General features: G+C 33.9%; 1 protein-coding gene across 2 annotated transcripts in view; it reads left to right on the top strand.

Moving 5' to 3' along the window:
- Positions 1-16,931, top strand: part of Fancd2 — a 52,424-nt gene that overhangs the window by 12,131 nt on the left and 23,362 nt on the right. The window contains exons 8-17 of one of the 2 annotated variants that reach the window (XM_069827679.1): positions 2,677-2,774; positions 5,150-5,309; positions 5,821-5,975; positions 8,174-8,322; positions 8,701-8,807; positions 9,817-9,893; positions 11,423-11,518; positions 11,712-11,997; positions 13,826-13,989; positions 15,046-15,253. In XM_069827679.1, the coding sequence (XP_069683780.1) occupies positions 2,677-2,774; positions 5,150-5,309; positions 5,821-5,975; positions 8,174-8,322; positions 8,701-8,807; positions 9,817-9,893; positions 11,423-11,518; positions 11,712-11,997; positions 13,826-13,989; positions 15,046-15,253 (1,500 nt within the window). The remainder of the gene's footprint in view (positions 1-2,676; positions 2,775-5,149; positions 5,310-5,820; positions 5,976-8,173; positions 8,323-8,700; positions 8,808-9,816; positions 9,894-11,422; positions 11,519-11,711; positions 11,998-13,825; positions 13,990-15,045; positions 15,254-16,931) is intronic. The other variant, XM_069827680.1, reaches the window with a different exon arrangement.

Below are 16,931 nucleotides of genomic sequence, written 5' to 3' on the forward strand. Positions count from 1 at the left end.
TGATGAGTTACTGTTTGGAAGTATACTTCTTATAATCTCCACTTGAACATTTATAAATTAATATGAATGACTGATATATCTGCAGTGCTTGGGAAAAGCGACATAAGTCAGTTTCCACAAACCTTTTTTGATAATTTATTGACAACTTATGGAACATCTGCTCTCTTGGAAAAAAAATACATAAGTATTTCTCCTAGTACAATAATTCATACAGAAAAAAATCGAATCGACATAAACCAGTGTAAGTTATGTAATCTTCATCATTACGATGTTTGGTGACTTATAACAGAGTCGCCAGTATGAAAGGATGATTCCAAACCTTTGGCGTGAGACGAACTCGATAGCTCAGAGTTAGAGCGCCTGACCGGAGAACAGGAAGTCGCAGGTTCGATTCCCGCTCGAGGTTGTGAAATTTTTCTTTCATACCCTGGCATGATTGTGACTATAATAGTATTTAAATTCATCAGTGTAAGTTGTCAATAAATTATCAAAAAAGGTTTGTGGAAACTGACTTATGTCACTTTTCCCGAGCACTGCAGATATAAAAGAGGAGAATCTACAGTATTGTCATAATTGAAAACCACGGCAGAAAAACGAGGTAGGTAAGATTTTTGTGAAAATGAGATTGATGGGAATGTATTCTTGAATCTTATCCTGCTCTGTGGACATGTTGAAAACGAGATTAGCTTCATACATGAATATGAATGTTTATTTTCAAATAACACATACAGTACATCTATGTTATGGTGGACCGTCTTATTTCCGTATTCTGATCCACTGTAACATCGTCTGTCATCTGTTTATTTAAACTCATCTTAGAAATCATATTACTATCTGCCTTATCTTCTAAACCTTCCTACATAATTTGTCTCTCCTTATTCATTAACTATCGTACTATTTTACTTCAAGAGTTATTCAACTATTACAATCACTTCACTGTAACCCTACACAGAATTTTTTCTTAGTGTTCGTCCCTTCTTTTCGTCCTTTAGTTCATCAAAATTCATTCGCTTAATATTTTCATCTCATTTTTACTCTTAAGGTTCCTGTTTGTTCCCTCCTTATTATCATACATTTCTCTTTATTCCATTATTTTTCTCTGTTACTGATTTTAAAGATACTACCAAGTTTTACTTTTACCGACCAGTATTAGGCCTCCATAGTTTGTAATGAAGTATCTTCATTCATCATATTTTATGATTTAAGGTCAAGACTGTTTTAAAAACTTCTTTATTCTATAAGATTACAGAAAAATAATTTAACAATACAAAAAGTATGTTCATAACAGTATTAGCATATATGGTACAGTAAGAAAAGAAAAGCAAGTACCTCCCAGTTTGATAGAATTTACATTGTTTTTCCCATACAATATTTGACATCACACTGGTTTTTAATTATTATCTTAACATTGAGTACTAACTAAAGAACCAAAGTTTGGGATTAAGGTATGTGTGAAGTTTGAGTGTATATTAGAGGAAGCGCAAAGAAAGCTTGCCCATTTGACTGATGCGCAGAGAACGATATTCGGTCGTCATGCCGCCATGCTCGTTACAGGGCTGCTATGAATCACCTAATGCTGATTACAGGGCGCATTCGAAAGCGCGGTCTTGAACTGTTCGTATGTGGAGTGTTGCTGTGCAGAGCGGGTAGAAGCTAGCGTTTGCATTACATAATCTGTGTTTTATCCCTGATATCAGGAGTTTTTATGTAGTTCAAAGTGTGTTTATTAAATAACAGAGTTCTGTATAACATTCTATGTACTTAACAATGCCCCCCATTTCGCTCTAAATTAGGAAGTGCTAATAAAACGTTACACAGTCAAACTAGGGAATTATTTATAACGGTCATAAATTTATGAAAAACGAAACAGGCTCCGCTCGTAACATAAGGAGTATATACAGATTAAAATAAACCGACCGTAGTACCCTAGTTATCGGAACATTTTAATAAAATCACATAGTATAAGTGTTTTATTACAACATCAAATATAAATTATTACATGATTACATATTTCGTGCGTCTGTATTTTCACAATGTTACGTTATTAATTACTTAGCAACAAGGTTTAGGTTCTGTTACATGCGCTGTGATAAATCTCACTCGAAACATCAAGCCAGCAGACGACTGAGAACTGACGACAGTTTGCCAATCGAATCGAAGCGAGGTCGAGTGCACCCGAACATTCCCGAAAGTTCGCGCAGCTTACTGTGGCAAGCTCTTCTTGCACCTACTCTACTAATAATAACTTTCATTTTTCCTACCATTAAATATTATTTATTATCTTCCTTGATTTTAAAATTCACAGTAAATCATTTATGTAAAAAAATTTACTTTATTTCATGCAAAAAGTGACAACCTTCGATGGGTAAGCATGGAAATAGTATATTTCTATTCTTTCAATTACTTTACGATGTTTTTAATTCGATTTAATCATTGTTGATGATAAATTAAAATGTATGAATCACTAATGAGAAAAGAATGTGTAGAGTAACGTCCTATTTAAATTCCCAGTCCCACATTAACATATTGTAAAAGAATAGAATCAAAGAAAACCTGTCAGCATATCTCTGAGTAAGAAGCCAGCATGCTATCCAGCAGGTAACTTGTTTGGCAAAGAGAAGATGGACATTTTTCAGTGCAGATTTTGCCTCTACTGTCACTGTATGTTTGTTTCAGGCAGTTAAGACATATGTGAAGACTGCAATAGCAATGGCAACTGTACTTCTCAGGTCACCTGAACCAGCAGTGTCATACTTGGGAAGAGTGTGGTTCAAGTAAGAATTATTTCTTTATTCGAGATCTTTATATCATTACAGTTCTGATTTGCATATTGTTTCACTGTATATTATTACGGTATTATTATTATTATTATAGTTAAGTAGGTGATATAACTGTCATAACATAAAAATATGGAGCCTACAGTTATACAGTGTAAATCAAAAGATTGTCCCAAACTTGTGGAGGATATAGAGGAGTCATATACAACATTCATTCAATCGGAATAGGAACCCATGATCTGGGAAGTAAGCCTGAGTAAGTATAAGGCTATGAATGTTAAGTACATGATGGACAACATACCCCAGGAAGTAATTAATAATGCCATGTTAAAGTAGGCTTGCAGATTACACGTGTGTGTGCGTGCGTGCGTGCGCGCGCGCGTGAGGATGATGGTGAGGAAGGGAGAAGGGGAAACCTGGTACCAGCACGTAGCCTACTCCTGTCGAATAGCACCCAGGGGGCCGCCAGGCTTAACGTCCCCATCCAACATACGAATCACTATCAACAGTTACATATGCCTGCACAGATTACACATTTCCGTAACAATTAATGTTGAATAGTATAGTAGGGGGCAAAGGTTGATTGGAATTTCCTGGTCTTTGATCGGGTAAAAAACCCGGCTAGAACTGATATTTAACCCTTGTGGCGAATTTCGGTGAAGTCCAGAGGGCCTAATTAGTCAAATCCACTCGCCTCATTTCCATGCTGAGTCCCCTGGGATATTTTAAGATGCGAAAGAGAGAGTGGTGTGCGGAAAGCAACGGGAAGCTACAGCATTTACCTTTCCCAAGAAAAACTGGAAAACCGGCATGATGAGTCTTTCCACAGTAAAAGGAGATGAAATTGCTACTGGAGCTAAATAACAGCTGTAAGCATGGGTGGAATGAAGATAAATGCCAACAAGATGAAGACCATGGTCATAAAAAGAAAAGTAAAGGGGGGGAAAACTTGAGAATTCTAAATGAGGCAGTAGAGCAAGAGAACAGCTTTAAATACTTGGGCTGTACTGTAAGCAGTAACATAAGCTGCTGCCAAGAAGTCAAAAGGAGATTAGCAATGGCAGAGGAAGCTTTTAATAGAAAATGAAGCATCTTCTGCAAACCTCTGGAGAAAGAACTAAGGAAGAGACTAGTGAAGTACTCTGTGTGGAGTGTGGCATTGTATGTGGCTGAAACATGGACATTACGACAAAGTGAAGAGAAGAGACTAGAAGCATTTGAAGGATTGAGCATGTAAAATGGACAGACAGAATAAGAAACGAAGCTGTGTTTGAAAGAGTGGATGAAGAAAGAATGATGCTGATACTGATCAGAAAGAGGAAAAGGAATTGGCTGGGTCACTGGTTGAGAAGAAACTGCCTCCTGAAAGATGCACTGGAAGAAATGGTGAACGGGAGAAGAGTTCGGAGCAGAAGAAGATATCAGATGATAGACGACATTAAGATAACAGGTCATATGAAAAGATAAAGAGAAAGACAGAAAATGGGAAGTATTGGAGAATGCTGGGCTTGTAGTGAAAATCCTGCTCTTGGGTAGAACACTATGAATGAATGAGTGTAGTACATTACAGAAAAATATTTTCGAAATGGCGATCACCATTTTCAATACAGACATTTGTATCTTCTAAGGAAATTCTGGTACACTCTCCCAAATATCTCAGGCATTCTCCTGAATCACATCAGATGCTGTAAGTATCCTGGCTACTAACATTTCCGGTCTTCTACTGGTGTCTCATAAACGAGGCTCTTGATATCACCCCAAAGAAATAAATCGAGAAGCGTCAAATCAGGGGAGTGGTCTGGCCATGCAATTGGACCTCCTCTGAGCATGGTATAACTTTTCTGTCTTTCTGTTGTCCTACCTCAGTCTCTCTGTGTTTTTCTCTTGAATTCTCCCTGCTCTGGCTTAGTTTCCCTTTCCCTTTCTCTGCACCAATAACACCATCATTTTAAGATAAAGCAATTAGGTGGTTTCATCTTGTCTTTGTGATACTATATCGCTCACTTCCCTTAGTTATCTGAATGAAAAATGTAATGAAGTTCTACTATATTGTATGTGTATTTAATTAGTTGTGAATGTGGCTTGAACATTAATGAAATTGTTATTGATTTAAATCATACGTAACTATAATGAAAATAATTATATAATTGTACATTGAATGATGTGACAGACCAGTTGCTGAATGGCTAGGGCATTGGCTGTCCATGCTGATTTTATTTTGTATAATAATCTCATGTTATTAAATCCGGCTATTTAAAATGTTACTAAATGCCATTTCAGTTATAGTTTTCTGTCAGGTATGCATGTAGACGAAATTTTAATGTAGTCAAATATGTATTATATTGTCCAGTTGTAATAATTGTCTATTGTAGACAGATGCTGGTGCATTTGGAACACTATGAAAGACGTGATGTAATCCAAGAACTCTTGCTTCTGATTGGAACTGGTGGCATCAGTTTATCAAATTTAGCTCTTGCAGTAATGGCTGGAGTGGAATCGTGTCACTTCTTACAACACATTTTCGTTCTTATGGTAAGTACTCATTAAAATATCCCTGTGCCCTTTATTTTTGGACTAAGAGGGATGAAGTTACAGGAGAATGGAGAAAGTTAAACAACGCAGACCTGCATGCATTGTATTCTTCACCAGACATAATTAGGAACATTAAATCCAGACATTGGGCAGAACATGTAGCACGTATGGGTGAATCCAGAAATGCATATAGAGAGTTAGTTGGAAGACCTGAAAGAAAAAGACTTTTGGGGAGGCCGAGACGTAGATGGGAGGATACTATGAAAATGGATTTGAGGGAAGTGGGATATGATGGTAGGGACTGGATTAATCTTGCTTAGAATAGGGACTGATGACAGGCTTTTGTAAGGGCGGCAATGAACCTATGGGTTGTTCAAAAGCCATTTGTAAGTAATTAAAACTTCTACTTACATTTGTTGCAACTTAAGATGTTGATCATACTACTTGAGTCTTGAGTTTACAGTTCTGAAGAATTTATGTTCGTAACTTAGATGTATCTTTTATGTTGCAGGGCTTACTGGATAATTTACAAGACATGGATCTTATCCAGGTGGGGCAGGTGATGGATCTTCTGTGTAGTATTGTGTATGGTGATGGTGCAGATTCTACGCATCAGGATGAAATTCATATGCTGATACGTAAACACCTTTCCAGTTCAAATGTCACGTATGTAGCAAACTGTCTAAGCTGTCAAATTTCTGTACTGTTTAATAATATGGGAACTCGTTTATATTTCTGCTCTTTTATAAAGCAGTATATTAACACTAACCGTAAACTGCAGAAAATAATGAAAAATCGCTCAATACATGAAATTCTCACCAATCCGCAGCTCTGGAAAATTGCATATTTGATTTACAGTGAACAACGTGTAACCAGCTTATAGCTGGACACACATATTAAAAAGTAAAGTATAAAGCAGTGAGGAACAAACCTTTTGCACACCTCGTATTTCCCTAATTCTTTTTTCCACTACTGCACAAAAGTTTTCTCTGCAGTCTTACAAAGAATAGAGTTCCTCGATTATAATCAAATATGAGTTGAGATACAGCATTCAAGCATCACCTACCTTCTTGCATAATCCAGTAAGCACTTACAACGACTTTTCCTCTTGTAAATACAAGTTAAGAGGTTTTTCTTTATTCCTCAGTGATAAACTAAGTGTGATAATAATTTTTATGTATTATATATAATAAATTATGTTATAAAATAATTGACCTGAATGAAGGTGAGGGAAGAACAACGGTGAATAGTTTAATGGTTGAGTTGTTTGGACTCCTTCCATTCCATTCCATTTTTGAAAATTAGCAATGAAAAAGTCCAAACAACTCAACCATTAAATTATAAAATAACATGTTATAAAACTGCGTATCAAATTGTTTAATATCTGTATTCAATATATAGACCAATGACTTTACTTATAGAAGATTTGTTTTACTGTTTCAGTGCTATCAAATCATTACATATTTTAATTATTGATGATAACAGAGACCATGCAATGTCTCAGCTCTCACTATAAAGAGAATCTAGAAGTTACAGATAACAGAGGATTTATTAATTGTATGTTAATGGAGGTCATGGTTGGATCCAACCAATCAGAAAGAATATGCTCATTGTTTCAATTCTTACATTCCATTATTATTATTGAGGGACTCTAATAAAGGGACACCGTGTGACCAGAAGACAGCAAAGCAAACAGATCTCAATTTTCTTTTATGCATGCCATCAAAGGATAAATGTTCCTCGTATCATTTTTCACATCCCTGCTTTGCATAGAAGGAAGTGTACAGCCTGAGACACAAAAAATGACCCATCTCCTGTAACGTGAATTTGTCTAAGTCCACTTTGGGCAGCGCCTGGTTCACACGACTAGGATGTTTCTTTTCCACTTAATTTACCTCTTGAATATATCTTTGTCATAGATTAGTTATACCATTTGATCTACACAGACAGAAAAAGCAACAGACTAACAAAACAAAGGAAAAACAGAGTGGAGTCATGCACATGTAAACCTAAACTCTCATGGGATCAACCAAAGTCTTTCAAAGGGGATTTAGCTTATGGCAGCCGGTCGTTTTCTTGTCTTAAGATGATACATTCGCTAAAATGTTGTATATAATTTAATTTAATACAGGATCCAAGAATCACCTACCTTCTTGCATAATCCAGTAAGCACTTACAACGACTTTTCCTCCTGTAATCCTACTGCAACATTTTTACCAAATCTTTAATCAACATTTTCTGACTCTCCTGCTTAGACACGGAACCAGTTCTTAACTGAAGAACCTCTGAACTCATAAGTTAGTTAAGTATGATACTAAACAGATGCAATTTTAGCCATTGAGTATCATGCACAGTTTTGCAAAAATGTTCATCTTAAAACTTGTTAGTCTTTGTATATACGATACGAGAAAATTCCTCCCTCTTGAGGACTTGACCTGAACCAGTATGCATTTCGTAATATGAGTCCTAGGCATGATATCTTAGATCACGATATTATGGCGTGGGACTCTGAGAAATTATAGTTAAGTAATTTTAAAATGTATGTGTTTTTATTGACGATATTATGGTAGTTAAGATTGAAATATTTAGTATATTAATTAAAATTGAAAATGGAACATTACAGAAGCTTCAATATATATTTTAGGCATTTTTTGTTCTGTTCGGCTGAAAGTGACATATATTTAGAACACTGAATGTCTTGCATGCTTTCTTTTCTACCAAATTTATTGTGGATTGTGAATTTTTACTAGAATTTTTTAGTAATTGTAAAATTATAGAAACTCATACAAAGTTCTATAATTTTCACAAACAGGTACACTACTTCCTGTTCTTTGACTCGTATTTTACATCTTCTATTTTCATAGGTTAAAACAGAAAGGCGTAGTGGGAGCTGTAATGGCACTTAAACATTTGGCTATCTCAGATTCGGAGTCTCTGTGTGATGGCCGTTCTACTCCTAGCAGTGTCGACAGTCATTTATCTGGCAGAGCAGGTCGTGCTAAGGAACTCCTTGGTAAATTATACACCCATTACTCTATTGCTTTAGTATAATGTTTAGTAATATAGTAAAATCTATTTAAACATGTATAAACAGAAACAAAACATGAATATAGATTGATCTTTTATGAAAGCAATACAGTACTGAAAACTTACTTGCTATTTGTAAAATTCTGATGTTGTAATTATATTTTATTGTACTTTTAAGTAGAGGCATGAAAATGTCACGATAAACTCAATAAAAATAAGAGGCGTGTTTTTTGCTTCTTTCCCCTTCTCCCATTTGAATTTTATGTTTTACTTAACGTTTGTATTCTTTTCTTATATTTCAAATACTTGTGTAAAATAAATGCACATTAAGCAGATTGAAGCATATTTGTGCTACATGTTACAGAACTTGTTATGGAAAGTGTTCAAAATCATGAGGTGTGTGTGGGATTGCTGTTCGATCAGTTGGCAGTTGCTGTATGTAGTTGCAGCAACTTAGATGGCTCCTTCTTGGTAAGTAAAAAGATAACAAAATACTGTCAATCGTAAATATGTTTTAGTTTCTGGTTTCAGTGTATGTGACTATATCAAATTAAATAAATATATGAATATTTCAAAATATGAAAAACAATTATGAAATAATTTCTCAGGTATTCGTGAAATTATACTATCACTTTGAGTTACACAGTCGAGCCCTTTTTTTACATTCCCTCAATTAATGTTTTCCTGTGTTTTATACAAACATTTTTTCTCGATTCCTTCAATTTTCCTATTATTATAATATATTTTTTCCCCTGTATTTACTTCCTCATAGTTTTGAATCTCCTGCAATTTACATTGCTTCTACCAAACATAGAAAGAAAGATAGCGTTCATGCCAAAAATTGGACATTAAATTGCGATTATCAACATAAATTTTGCTATAAATACAGTCACTTTATGCATATGTAAGTACAGTATAAAAGTGCTGTGATCATGTGTTTTTCTCATGAAGGATAATGTCCAACGCATTATATACGGAGGTGTGCCACTACCACATATTCTGTGATACAGTACAAGAGGGTAGGCCACCAAAGGGAAAAACTGAGAAATAGAACAAACTGAGGGGATTCGATCCGACAACAGAACTGGAATCCAGTGTGGCTTAGTGGACAAAGCATCAGCATGTAGAGCTGAAAACCCAGGTTCTAGTCCCAGTGCCAGAGAGAATTTTTCTCTGTTCTATCCATCCTTCATCATACAGTAATGCAGAATTCCTGCACGGAAATATCATATGTGCTTCAGAACATCATAATAATATTAATCCTTAATGATTGCATGATGCTTATAAGATGTTCATCATCTCTGTGTTGTGAATATAATAAAATTCTCTCCCTCTTCTCAGTCTTCTCCACTTCCTCTCTCTTCGTCTCCCTTTTCCTCTCTCTCTCTCTCTCTCTCTCTCTCTCTCTCTCTCTCTCTCATAATTATTTCCTTGTTTGTATGTTTTAACATGCAATAAATATGCATCTTTCTCCTTACAGAAATGGATTGCTGAAAAAACTGCAGACAAATTCCAAGATTACTATGTTAAAGAATATCTGGATGTATCCCGGAATGGGTATGTTAATGTTATATTGAAATTTATTCATCGTTATTTCATAAAGAGAAGTTTAGATTACATCTTTTTGCATTACTGATATGTGGATTTAGCCATTTTTTGTGACCTCAATATATAGGATTTCCTTATTTTAACAGACGGATGTCACAGTCTAACATAAGCGTCCTGAATAAGCTTCTTTTTTCATTTAAACTATCTCTGGATTTCGCTACTTATCATAGATCCACAAATACATAAAGAACGGTAATTCTGTTAATATAAAATTATTTGTCGAAAGTAACTGTTCAATTTTTAAATAAAGTTTCAATGAAAAAGCAGACTATGAAGAAGTCATTTTGAAGAGGAGAACGTAATTTTTGCTGTTATCAGAGCATTGGAATGAATTTAATTTCATAGATATGCAAAAAGAAAGTAAAATAAATTGTTGCATCTAAGATTGATATTTATTACATCATTTTAAGAATTTATATTCATGTTTTATTGTTGTAAGTGATTCTCTTGCATAATGTTTATTTTCTTAAGGTTAAGAGCTCTGCACTGATGTAAATGGTTTCTTCCATAATATCTTCGGTACACCATACACAAGTGTCAGTTTCGTTATATTTATTTTTTCATGTGTTCTATCAAGCACTCATGGCCAGAATTCTGAATCTTTTGCATTAATAATAATAGTAGTAGTAGTAGTAATAATAATAATAATAATAATAATAATAATAATAATCCATGGCGCTACAACCCTCTTAAGGGCCCAGACTGACCGGCCGGCTGCTGGTCTCACAGCCATATGCCAAAGCAAAAGTGGACGATCATCCAACCAGAATGGAAGTATTTTGTGGTTAACATGATGATCTCCCCGCAATTATAGCTGGGTTTCATAACTGGATTTTGCTACCTAACATAGATCCACAAGTACATCATGTTGCTGGGTGAGCACCAGTCCCATATTCTGGTCGAAATTTTATGAGAAAATTTCTTTCCCCATGAGGAGTTAAGCCAGTTCACATTCTGTAACATGACTCTTAGGCAGGATGCCTTAGACCACGACAGTGCAGCATGGGACAATCTTTTGCATTATGTACATTTTACAATTCTTTGTTTAAATTAAGTCCCAAATAATTAAATGTATATTTTTTCCTTCATTGCCAGCTTTTTGCCTTTTGGCAGTCCTAATTCTTGCAACCCAGTAGACATTGACGAGGTTTAGGCAATTGTTAGTAACAATAAAAATGAAATACTGTTAGCTGTATCATTTTCAGAAAATTATTCCACATCTTATCTGAAAGAAGCATTAGTTATTATCTCATATAATATTTAATATGTCTTTTTTTTTTTTTTCATATTAGTCAATAAAATGGTTGTGGTCCACCAGGTGGCTCACAGTGATAAAATATTACATTATTTGCAATACTGAAATAATAAAATGAAGCTGAGGGTAATAATATAATTTAAGTCTTTGTTGATTATATATATCTTGTAAATTAAAAAAGAAAAAATCTAAATTTTTTTGTACTTCACATTTAATTTTACAGATGTCCACAGTTTTCTTTAGAATTGCTGGAAGACGATTATGAAGATGTTATTTGTGTAGATATAGAAGGAGTATTAAAATTGGAGAAATCAGAGAGGTAAATCATGATTTGCAATTTTTCCGAAATAAAGATATTTCTCTAACATTAAATAAAGGTCAGAAATGGTGATGAAGTATTTTGTACTTGTATTCTTTTAATCATGAAATGGATGCAATTTTAATAAAATTATATAATCATAATAAAATACAATACAATTTTTTGTATTTTTTTTTTTTTTTTTTTTTTCCAGTAGTAAAGGAGATGAACAAAAACAGCCTTTGTCTGTGATGATACCTCAATTTCGATTACTGAGATCTTTGCAGTTTCGAATTTCAAACAGCCTGGAGTCTGTGGATGGACTGCTGGGTTGTTTTGTTGCAATGCCCAAAGATCTCAATGATTTAATTGATGACTTTCCTAGATTAAATCATGAAGAGCAAATACTTGTATTGGATAGCCTTTTTTATTGTATAAACTGGTTCCGAGAATTAGTGAATGCTTTTTCACTTCTTCGTGATCAAGAGATGCAAGTAAAGGTAAGACAGTTTTCTAAATATACAAGTACTAATTTTCTATAATTAATGCATAAATATATATATATCTAGATTATTTTTTAATTTTAATACATGTTCTACTTATTAAATACAGCATAAATTGATTTTTCAGTAATATTAAATAAAGAATAGGTCTATACCCATAGATCTGGGCAAAATATTTGGCACCACTCTCACATCATTCGTTTTCGTCTCTTTTGTTGGCATTATATTTTAATAATAATAATGGTTTATTTAACCTGGCAAGGTTAAAGCCATATTGCCTTCTCTATACACTATAACTTCACTCTTTTCTCTGAAGATCAGACCCATCTTTGTACAATATATCCATATTGTTTTACACCAAATTTATTTTGAACACTATAGCTTTGGTTCGTGCCCATATGCTTGAGAAGTTAGAACCAGGCACTTTTTGGAGTCATATTTACCTCTTTCCTTATTGTTTTAATATTTAACTGCAATCTATCATTCGTAGCTAAGTAAAATACAAAATGTTGCTTCTTTTTATCACTACCAATTACTGTATTCAGCAACATATATCAGTATATACTTATTCATCCACATCAAGCACAATACTCTTTCACACAACAGTACACATCAGAAGTTGTTGGGCATATATTATGAGCGAAATAATATCTATTGTGTGGAGTATTACTTTCCATATGTTTAATCTCTTGAGTATTTAAATATAATAATAAAAGTCGTAATTTCATTTTACTTGAACAAAAACAGTTAATATATTTTTTTATTGCTTATAAAAATGTTAACAAGATTAAATTATATTCCTCTTGCTATGAAAAATTAAAGAAAACGGGTAATTAATATAATACTTGCATGGAATATAAGATGATGTTATGGAACTGTTTAAATATGCTTTAAATAAATTTTCAAATGGAATCGGGTCAAAACTTCATGAAATAATATATGCATCATATGTTTGCACATGCTGCCCTTTTTATGTAAAATCCAATATTAAACTGTATATCATTTTTAGTTTTTCTTATTTGTATAATTATAAGAAAGGAATAAAAGAGATTGTGAAAATTACTGGCGAATTGTCTGTTAAATGCTTGTTACAACATTTTTTCAAACAAAACAAAATCAACAGGCATCATGGGAACATTTTAGGAGAACAGAATGGATTTAGGAAAAATAGTTGATGCTCTGATGTTATTTTACAATGAAACTTTTAATACAGAAACATCGAGATTTCAATACCAGTACAGAAAAACAAGTCACAATTGTTGACTTCAAAAAAGCTTTCACTAGAGTAAATCACAAAAAAAAAAAAAAAAAAAAAAAAAGTTAGCTACCAGTATATTATAACATGGTCAAATTCCACAATAATTCAAAATATTTATAACTTGTAGAAGGACTGGATTAATTTTGCTCAGGATAGGGACTGGTGGCAGACTTATGTGGGGGCAGCAATGAACCTCCAGGTTCCTTAAAAGCTATAAGTAATTAAGAAAGTAACTTCAACTTCGGTTAAAATTGAAGTTAAGAGACAGAGATTTTTCTCTGATATCAGACAAGGATATGCACTTTTGCCTCTCTTATTCAACATATACAGAATGTTTCGTGACATATGGAACCCACATTATCAGTGGACAGGAGATACAAAAATCTTGTAAAAAATTTATATACACATTCGTCCCATATATCTTTATTGTCGAGTTTAATACGTGCTCTCCATATCTAAAGCAAATAGATTTATTTAAATTAGTGGTTATTTAATTTAATACCCAACATGTCTAGTTAGCCAATTACATTTTTGTATGTCTTAAATGTTGTTTATTTTTTAATGTAGGTATTGCGCCGTATTGAAAATATTATAGACCTTCAGGAACTTCTGGCGAAAGGTCTGGGTTATGCTAAATCTCTGGAATACAAGCCACCACGCTGTCATTTTTATGCAGATGTGAAATCACCATTGCAAGACAAACCTAAGAAACCGTCATCAACAGAAAAGAAGTAGGTTATTGAAAACTTCTTACGTTAAAAATAGTAACTTACAGCCACAATCTATTACTTTACGTATATGGAAAAATTACTTCTTTTTATTTTATTTAGCAAATGCTGTTCTTAAAATAAAACTTTTCTCAGACCTAAAATGAACTGTGACATTCTGTGTAATTGATATTCATGCAACTCTGGCTCATAAGTAAAGACTGTGAAGTGGAGTCCTCTACAACGAAAACTAAAATATTTGTCACGATTATCACGTGTCTTTGAATTTAATTTAACAACGAACATTTCGAAATCTTACCCTGTGCAGTCAGTAATAGGGAAAGTACTTTTAGAATTGTTATAATTTTACAAAAAGAAAAGATATTTTTTAGAAATGTAGTAGCATAAGCAAGCATTCAGAGTAGTTATTGAGAATGGACATTTGGAGTATTCAACTAGTGGAGGGGTGGGAGGTGTCACTGAATTGTAAGTGGAGCCATGGCTCCTTTCACTGTTGTCTTTTAAGTACATCCTTGATCACTGTTGTTACATGAATATTCTCTTTGAAGTGTTCTAGTATTTATTATGTTTAGTCTTCACTGATAAAGGAAATAAAAATGAATAGCAATCTAAATTTCACAACAAAAAAAAAACTCAATTTCCAAACGAAATTGAAACTGAAATAATTAGGACCATCAAGACCAGACTGCTGGTCTCACTGAACTAAAATGAACTTGTCAAAGACCCTTTTGAGTGCAGAAAGATAGGAGGACTGACTTCATTTACGAAAAGATCTATTAAAGTAGGCTGTCTCATATAAAATGTTCATATTATCAAATATATAATTGTAAGCTATTTCATTATTATAACTGTATCACTTCCTCCTCATTAAGGGCTTGTTATTTGTTCTAATTTTGGTATGTCAGAGCCTTCCGAAATGTTTATGTTATGAGCCATGGCTGTGTTCATTCATAATTTTCTGCCCAAGGATAGGTGCTTCACTGTAAACCCAGCACTCTCCAATCGAATGTAAGATATTATTTAATGTTAAAAGTTTAAACTTATTATTAATGTCATTAGGAAAGCCAAAGGTGGAGGAAGAGGCAAGAAGAAAGGTGCAGCAAATACAACTGCAGCAGATGAAAATGCTGCTATGCCTGGTGAACCGAAAAATACTGCAACTGGGGAAGTGGATCTTTCTCTCTACAAAGGTTTCTTTCGAGAATTGGATATGGAGGTGTTTGTTTCCTTAAGCAAGAATTTTGTTACTGATAAGAAAAATGCAGAGGTAACTTTTATTTTAATACTTAAACGAACTTTACAACTTAGATAATTTGAAATTACACACATTTTATAATTAACTAATATTCTAATATATAATACAAATAATAATGTGGTTCTTCAGTGTAATGGCTCTCAAGTTGACGGTGGTATTGCGTTCCCACCCAGTTTACTCAAGAATATGCTGAAACTACCTGCTGTTCTTTTCTATACGTTTTTGTCGCTTGTTTAACACGTTCTCTCATTCACTCATGTTTCCGTCAATAAATAGAGACATTATCCTGACGAATATTATGCTTGAGATCTTCTAACATGCATGGGTATGTTCTGTACACTTTACCTTTCAATGAACACCAAATATAAAAGTCACAGGGGGGGTCAGATCAGGGGATTGAAAGGCCCACTGGTTAACAGTAATGACTCTGTTTGGAACACTTGATTAATTTCTTTTGGAAAATGTTCACTGTATGAGCCACTTTTATCTCAGTCAACTCTTAAAAGTAGTGATGTAAAATCAGATTCACATACTCATCGGCATTGTTTCTTAAAAACAATAGTCTGATAATTCTTTCCCTACTCATGGCACAACTTCCTCGTCTTGCAGGGAAACTTCGTGTATAATATATGGACCAATAGTGCTAATTTTGCGAATTTACGTAGTTGTGAAGATGGAACCAAGCTTCTTCAGAGAAGAAAATAAGTTATATATTTCTCCATACATGTTTACAACCCATTCATAAATTATTGTATATCTTTTTCCAGGAGTGCCTGGTTGTAACTCAATATTGATGATACACACTAACATCTAACTATGATTTTGAGCTCATAGCTGTATGCAAGGAAGAACAAGAAATTCCTGCTTTCTTCGCAAGCTGTCTGATGAATTTTTAGTGGAATTTTCCGAGTAGTAGCCTATCATTCAATGGTTTTTTTTTTTTCAGCAAAATTGTTTTTTTTCCCTTCCTTCTACCCTTTTTATATGCAATACATTTTCCGGAAATTTATGTACATACTAATTCAATTTACTGTATGGATTGTTTCACGAGCTGCAACTTCACTCCTGGAAACCTCTCTCCAGTTAGTCTTCGAACTTGACAAATAGATTCTTTATTTAAGAATTATATAGGAACATACGATGTTCTAAAGAAAACCTCAACTCAGCCATATTAGACACTTTTTAAAAGAATACACACACCTTGTTACAACAGTTAAATGAGTTAGACTGAGAACTTGCTGCACATGTGTTACGCATTTTGGCCAACTGGTACTAAGAAACCTCGTCATGCAGCCTGCATTAGACTGAGACACCCAGTATTGCCAAGGGGCATAAATATATAGAGAGCCTTGGACCTTCATTATAAACAAATGCAAAAGCAAATACGTGGGGAGGAAAAAAAATCCTATTTTTGAATGCCAGAAAACCAGACAAAAGTTACCAGCCATTTCTGCTAATCATTATTCTCGTCTGTCACCACTTATCGAGGTTAATGAATTCCACCTTCTAAGTGCCTCTATCTTAGAAATTAAATTTGACATTTCCAGACATCAGGAAAAAGCTAGATGGTTACTTACTGTACTAGAGTAATATATTAAGTGACTTCATAACGAGTCAGCTTTTAATGTTAATTGATTTTTGTTAATTATGAAAAAGATATTCGAGATTTAGGAGCAGTACCCATGAGTAA

The sequence above is a fragment of the Periplaneta americana genome, chromosome 6, assembly GCF_040183065.1.
Source record: "Periplaneta americana isolate PAMFEO1 chromosome 6, P.americana_PAMFEO1_priV1, whole genome shotgun sequence".
Lineage (NCBI taxonomy): Eukaryota > Metazoa > Arthropoda > Insecta > Blattodea > Blattidae > Periplaneta > Periplaneta americana.